A 7,886-nucleotide genomic window follows, 5' to 3' on the forward strand; every position below is an offset into this window, starting at 1 on the left:
AGATTGAACTTTGACGTGATTTTTTGCAAGAATGATTAAACAAATGAGATATTATTGTTCTTAAAATTTGGTGATTTTTTGTTAAGTATATATGTTTTTTTATAATTTTTTAAAAGTATTATTGGTTGTTAACAAAAAAATTATAAGAAAAATATATACTTAACGAAAATCGAAAAATTACCAAATTTTAAGGATAATAATATCTCAATTTTATAATCATGCTTGCAAAAAATTGCATCAAAATTCAATCTCTAAGGTATTTTTTGAAAATATATATTTATTGTTGGGTATTTTTGCTGTGTTTTTAAATTATTTGAAGATATTTTTGTCGATAGTAAAATTTGGGTACATTTTTATTAGCGTTTGAATAATTCGGGAGCGTTTTTGGTGGTTAACCCTAAGAATTAATTTTAAAAATGAGAGCAGTTGGTATTTCCCTCTGGCTCGGAGTCTCACACCATCTCACGGATGAAAACTTTTGAGCTACAAGTACCCATCACCTTGCAGAGATCACAAATCAAACCAACCTAACATCAGAAAACCAACCAAACTCCAGACACATCCCTCTTCACCGCTGACACCTCCATAGACTCACATACCCAAAACATTTATATATAAAAAAAATAAAACAAAATAAATTCCTACAAAAGAGAATTAAAAAAAAAAAACCTTAAAATTTCCCCCAAAATTCCGAAACAACAAAAGATTACACAGCCAGCAGAGTGCAGATGCTATGAAGAGAAATCATAGTTCCCACCACCAAGAACGGAAATGGGTCATACCCACCACAATCACAATAACCGTTCTCTTCATCACTCTCCTCCTCACACTTTCCGTTACCCACACCAAACCCTATTCAAATTCTCCCAATTTTACCCCTTTCCATGTTGATCGTTCGGGTTCCGACGACGGCGAAACGGGTCTTCCTACCTTGCCAAGGTTCGCCTACCTCCTCACGGGAAGCAAAGGGGACGCGCCGAGGCTCAGGAGAGTCCTTCAGGCAGTGTACCACCCTAGGAACTACTACCTGGTCCACCTCGATCTAGAAGCTTCCGATGCGGAGAGGCTAGAGCTTGCGAAGTATGTGAAGTCAGAGAGTGTTATGAGGGTGTTTGCGAACGTTATGGTTGTTGGGAGAGCTGATTTGGTCACCTACAAGGGCCCAACCATGATTGCTTCTACCCTTCATTGCGTTGCGTTGTTGCTCAAGAAGGTCAAGGACTGGGATTGGTTCATCAATCTCAGTGCCTATGATTATCCTCTCATGTCTCAGGATGGTAAGTGTAAAATTCGGAAATGTTGTCTTTTCTTGAAAAACCTTGATTTCTATATTTAGAGAAATGGTATAAATGATGAATGATGAATTGGGTATGTGCGAAAAATCTAAAAGGGCTATTGGGAATGGGAAGTTAATGTTATTAAGTCGTTTATGGTTAATAAATTTGATGAATTTGATGCTGAGATCATGTCCATTCACCATAGGTAGTTCATTTACCATATCTAAGGATTATCATAAATTTTTTGGTTAGTTGAGACTTGTCACTCTTGTGTATTGATGAATTTATCTTCTTCATAGTTCTCATTAAGCATGGTAAAGCTTCTGGTGCCCACTCTTCATTGGTTTAAATTGTAACTGCTATTTTTGGACTTTTGACTCCTTTTAAACTAACAAGTAAAAGGGTATGTTGGCAGCTCAGCTTGTTGTTTTACTAACTCTATTGAGATACTGACTAATTTTACTAGCATAAGTAGATGAATCGAAATTTCTTCTAATACCACATACAACAACAAACAACAATAACAGAGCCTTGTTCCACTAGGTGGGGTCGGCTACATGAATCAAACGACGCCATTAAGCTCTATCATGTATCATTTCTACAGAGAGACCGTTTACATGTAGATCTCGTTTGACCACCTCATGGATGGTCTTTCTAGGTTTTCTTCTACCTTTCACCCATTGTCCATCTTTCATCTCATCCACCCTCCTGACTGGGTGCTCTGTTGGTCTTCTTCTCATATGTCCAAACCACTTGAGACGCGATTCTATCATCTTTTCCACAATAGGTGCTATTCCAACTCTCTCTTATATATTCGTTCCTTATTCTATGCAATCGCGTATGACCACTCATCCATTTCGACATCATATATTAAAAATAATTTCTTCTAAGGTTTTCTTGAGTTTCTCTCTACCTCTACCTATAGGACTATCCTCCATTTTATCCACTGTCATAAGTAGTGCCTCCACTTGGCCTTCTCTGAATGTTTATACTGCCTACATACGAGATTTTACCATTGTCTCTGTAATTGATGCTGCCTAACTGTCCGTCTAGCATCATCATTGCTAATCCAGTTTGGTCTGGTTGATCCGCACATCTGTTGAAGCATCCTCGTATCTACTTCATTAACATTATGTTCCAGTTGACTCTTGAAAGAATCTTGGTATGAATCAATTCTGCAGAATAATGCAGAACCAAAAGAGAAGGTAGAAAGAAATGACCATGATTGAATATTGAATGATTCTGTATTCTTGAAGAATGAGTGAAAGAAAGTTGAAATACACTACGAGCCACTTAGTCCTTATATAGCATTCTAACAGCATTACCTAAATAAGGAAAGAAAGCTAATTCTAACTAATTCTGTTACAAAAAGAGGTTAATAGAAGTTTGAATTCTAACTAACTTCCTTTTCCCTCATTCTCTCTATTATTTCCCCTCAAACTTAATGTGGCTTTGGAAGCCACTTTAAGTTTGACTTTACATCGATTAAAGGCATCTACCGAAAGGGCTTTGGTAAATATATCTGCAACTTGGTCAACCGAACCAATATGGATAACATTGAGTAACCTTTGATTCACTCTTTCGTGCACAAAATGTAAATCCAACTCGAAGTGCTTTGTCCTACTGTGGAGAATCGTGTTAGCTGCTAATAAGACAGCATTCATGTTATCACAATAAAGAGTTGGAATTATTGGTAATTGAACATAGAGCTCTTGAAGTAAGTTCTGGATCCAGATTAGTTGAGAAGTCAGTTTCAGCTAATCCTCTATATTTTGCCTCTGTGCTACTTCTGCTCGTAGATGCTTGTTTGTGGCTAGACCAAGTCACTAACTTGGCTCCAAGATACACAACATGTTCACAGGTTGATCTTCGATCGGCCAAATCTGACCCCCAATCCGAATCTGAAAAAGCAAAGAGTTGTAGTTCAGTGCTGGAATGAAAAATCAATCCCTGATCCAATGTGCCAGCCAAGTACCTCAATATACGTTTAACACATTTCCAGTGAGAAATTAAAGGTTGTTGCATCTATTGAACAGAATAAGAAATTTCAGGTCTCGTTAAAGTGGCATATTGAAGGGAACCAATTATTGATCTATAAAGAGTAGTATTTTCAAAGAACTCATTGCCATGCTTAGTCAATTTTACACTGGTAATCATAGGTGTAGGCACCCCTTTAGTCTCGGTCATGCCAACTTTCTTAAGGTCAGAGATGTATTTGGATTGAGAGAGGTGATAAGCACCAGAGGGCAATTTCTTTGCTTCTATGCCTAAGAAATAGCTTAATTCACCAAGATCCTTTAGAGAGAAAAGGTGATGTAGTTGAGTAATAGTAGTTTGAACAGCACTTGAATCACTCCCAGTAATCAAAATATCATCTACATACACCAAGATATATATAGTAACAGCAGCATTATGTTTAACAAATAAGGAATGATGTGACCTTGTTTTCTTAAAAACCAAATGTGGCTAAAGTAGATGATAGTTTTTCGAACCATGCTCGAGGAGCTTGCCTTAATCCGTACAAGGATTTGTGCAACGACAAACCTGATCATGTTTGCTTGCTGAAATCCTGGAGGTTGCTTCATAAAAACCAATTCATTAAGGTCACCATTTAAAACGCATTATAAGTCGAATTAACGAATTTGCCAACCAAATTTTAATGCAATAGGTAAAACAATCCGAATGGTGGAGGGTTTAATTACAGGTGCAAAAACCTGGTCAAATTCCACTCCTTCTACCTGATGATTACCTTTGGCAACTAATCGGGCCTTATATTTAGCAATAGCACCATTTGGATGTCTCTTGATTGTGAAAATCCATCTACACCCAATTACTTTGGCATCTGATGGAGGAAAAACTATAGACCATGTTTTAGTGTTGTGACGAGCATTCAACTCTTCTTGCATAGCTCTATGCCATTGAGGTGTTTGTAAAGCTTGGGTGATAGATGTAGGAATGTGTTGTATGAGGTCAATGTTAGGTGTAGTACTGGCAATAAGAGCTTTAGGCTTAGAGATGCCGGTTTTAGATCTTGTTTGCATGGGGTGATGGTTCTTGGTGAGACGGGTAGGTGGAGCAGCGCCAAATTGTATGCTGTTAGAATGTGATGTGAGGGTGAGAAGTGATGTGTTTAAAGGGACAGGACTTCAACGGGAAGAGTCTGGTTGAGCATCAGAATCTGTGTTTGAACGGAGATGTATTTATGGTAGTGTGGTCTGAAAGATTAGATGAGGCTTGTGGAATATGTGTGGGTTATGTGGTTGGAGGAGTTTGGGGTAATTCAACATTATAAGGTGCAGAAGTATTAAGTATAGGAATTGGGAGGATCAGTAGGAAAGAGGGTAGAATAAGGAAACTTAGTCTCATCAAATTTAACATGGCGAGTGATGATGATTTTGCCAGATTTGGTAAGACATTTGTAGCCTTTGTGGTTTGGTGCATACCCAAGGAAAACTGATAATTCTGATTTGAAATCAAATTTGTTTTGAGCGTAAGGTTTGAGCCATGGGTAGCAAGCACAACCAAATACTCTTAGAAATGAGTAATTTCATTTGTCATGATGAAGTTTTTCATAAGGAGAGGTATTTTGAGTTGTCAGGGAAGGCAAACGGTTAATGATAAATGTAGCTGAAAGGAAGGCATCATCCCAATGGATTAAGGGAAGAGAAGCCTTAGCCAACATAGCAAGGCCAGTTTCAGTGACATGGCGATGCTTCCTCTCAACACGTCCATTTTGTTGATGTGTATATGTACATGGAAATTTGTGAGTGATTCCATTCTCTACAAGGTATTGAGTGAATGACTTGGAGAGATACTCGCTTTGATGGTCAGTTTGGAAAGCTTTAATTTTGGTCCTGTATGCTTTTCAATCATAGCTTTAAATTATAAGAATGCATTAAAGGTTTGAGATTTGGAATGTAAAAGATAGATGCAAGTGTAACGGGTATAAGCATCAACAAACAAAACATAATAATTAAAGCCATGATATGATGTAATTGGAGCTGGTCCCCATAGATCAGAATACATCATATCAAGAGGAGCATGAAAGTTAAAGGAATCAAGATTAAAAGTCAAGTGGTGCATCTTAGCCATATAACAAACCTCACATACACTTTCTTTATTGATGTTAGATGGTAAGTTGACATTACAAGTTTTTAGCAGATTGAACTACTTTGGGTGGACATTGCCCAAGTCTATTATGCCATGAAGTGTAAGAATCAATAAAGCCAGTGAGAACTTAGGTGGTACATTAAGAGGATTTAAAGAAAACTGATTTGCAGAATGTGTAGGTAATCTTGTAACAGCAGCTCTATTAAACTCATATCGCCTTTCTTAGGAGCTCCTTGAAGGAGGATCTCCGTGGTGGCCTAGGATTTAACATAGCAAATATTAGCATGAAATTCTAAAAGGAATGATTGTCAGCACAAAACTTTTGAACACTTATTAGATTTTCAGCAATATCTGGAGAATGTAGAAGTTGATCTAAAAGAAATTTTTGTTCAGTTTCTTTCAAGATTTACTAAATAAGAATAACCAGAATGTGCTATAGATGTACTTGTACCATTACCTAACAGGATTTGTTCTGGCCCATTATATTTGGAGGCAGCAATGAAGTTACTTGGATCAGATGTAATATGATGACTTGTGCCTGTGTCTGGGAGCCAGGAAGGATCTGAAATCGATGATGGAGTTGCAAGATAGGCCCTAGGTGTATGGTATGAGGGGGGTGGTGGTAGTGCTAGATTATTAGAGGCTTGTGATGGAGGCATATTTGTGGAAGGTTGCTGGAAAGTCTGATCGAATCTATGGAAGCAATTGATGACAGCGTGGCCTGATCTTCCACACAATTTACAAATTGATCTTGAGTCTTTATTATTGAATCTTCCACCTCTGTAGAATCTTCCCCCTCTACCTCTTTTTCCATTAGAATTTGCTCTTGATGTTGTACCAGACTGTGATGAAACCTGAATATAATTTGCTTGAAAGGATCCAAATTCTGGTTTTTGAAACCTTTCAAACATATCCTCATTAGCTGGTAAAAGTGCTTCTGCCTCAATTAGAGTTATTGTTTCTGATTTGGTTAAAACAGAAGAAATGTAGAGAGCATAGTCTTCGGAGAGTTCATCAGTTATGGCAGTGATGTGATCCTCTAAATACAAAGTATAACCTATGACAGCTAAAGAATCTACAACCTTCCTGATCTTGCTCAAATAATCAGCAGCAGATGTACCTCTCTTCTTGATTGATTTGAGCTGTGCTTTCAATTGTTGGACTTTGATCTTGGAGAATTTAGAAAAGTAATCTTGAATCTTGGACCAAGCTTGGTGTGCATAATCACAATCTAGCATTCGGTTCTTGAAACTTGAATCAACAAATGAGGGCAGCCAAGTCATAATGTAGTGATCCTTAATTTTCCATTGCTTGTAATTTTCAGATTCTGTCCCTGAAGCTTTGGCTGCAGCGCCTTGAACTTTTTTCTGGAACTTTTTCTGGATTCAGATGATCTGCATGTTCATTTGCATTTATGACATGTAGAGCCAATTGTTGCCAAGTTTTGAAAGTATCCTCATGCAATTTGTCAAGAAGAGAAGCAGTGAAGGTGTTAGAATTGTTGTTGGAGGAGGATGAAACTGGAACGATCAATGCCATGGATCGTGACCCAATGCTCATGATACCATGAAAGAATCTTGGTATGAATCAATATTAAACTTCGTTACTTCTATGATGGGTTAATACAAGGTATCCTGAATAGGGAATATGTTTGTATAGTTGTATAACTGAAATTGAAGCCTTGGGAGGCTGGAGCTACTTGCTAAATCATAAGTCAACTTCCTTTGGTTTGAAAGCATGGAATTTTGACAAGATGCTATGTCCATGCTAACTTAGGTGAAGGAATCCTTCATTTCCCTCCTTTGCGGTTGTTAATAATTTTAGGTTCTTTCTTTCTTTCTTTTAGGGTGATACTTGTTTGTCCTAGTCAGCTATGCAATAATTTTTTAATTAATTTGTTTTTATATATGGATATTAGAAAATAAATATTTTGTGCTCTCGTATGATCATTTTCACATCATAACTGTTAAGATTGTCATTTGATTCAAATCTCGTTGTACGTAAGGTTTTTCTACTTCTCGCTTTCATGATTTTCGTGGCTCTTGATGAATAGATCCATGTCTGATATTTCACATATATAAATTATGTTTGTGTTTGCTGACTTTTTTTCTCATATAACTTGCTTCAGATCTCTTCCATATCTTCTCATTCATACCCAGGGATCTAAACTTCATAGAGCACACTAGTAATATGGGTTGGAAACTTTGTAGAAATGTAACGATGATTGCAGGTATCAGAGAGCAAAGCCTATAATCATAGATCCAGGGTTGTATCATTCTAAAAAATCTGGTCTCTTTTATGCTAAAGAGAAAAGATCAGTCCCAAATTCATTCAAGTTATTCACAGGTATTTATTCTTTTTGATGCATAATTTTGTCATTGTGCCTTGGAACTGATAGTAGATTAATATGTCTACAAGACAACAGAGGCTTTCGTGATTAATAATCATATTAGATGCATGGTGTTAAATCACCTTATTTAGTGCAGTTGGATGTGTTCT

At 37.1% G+C, this 7,886-nt stretch overlaps 1 protein-coding gene across 1 annotated transcript in view; it reads left to right on the top strand.

Annotated features, from left to right (window-relative positions):
• LOC107639370 (beta-glucuronosyltransferase GlcAT14C-like) overlaps positions 440 to 7,886 on the top strand; it is an 8,787-nt gene continuing 1,340 nt past the window's right edge. The window contains 3 exon segments of the mRNA XM_016342842.2: positions 440 to 1,277; positions 7,516 to 7,592; positions 7,595 to 7,733. Of these exon segments, the coding sequence (XP_016198328.1) occupies positions 734 to 1,277; positions 7,516 to 7,592; positions 7,595 to 7,733 (760 nt within the window). The 5' untranslated portion in view covers positions 440 to 733.

This window comes from Arachis ipaensis, chromosome B04, assembly GCF_000816755.2.
Source record: "Arachis ipaensis cultivar K30076 chromosome B04, Araip1.1, whole genome shotgun sequence".
Classification (NCBI taxonomy): Eukaryota; Viridiplantae; Streptophyta; class Magnoliopsida; order Fabales; family Fabaceae; genus Arachis; species Arachis ipaensis.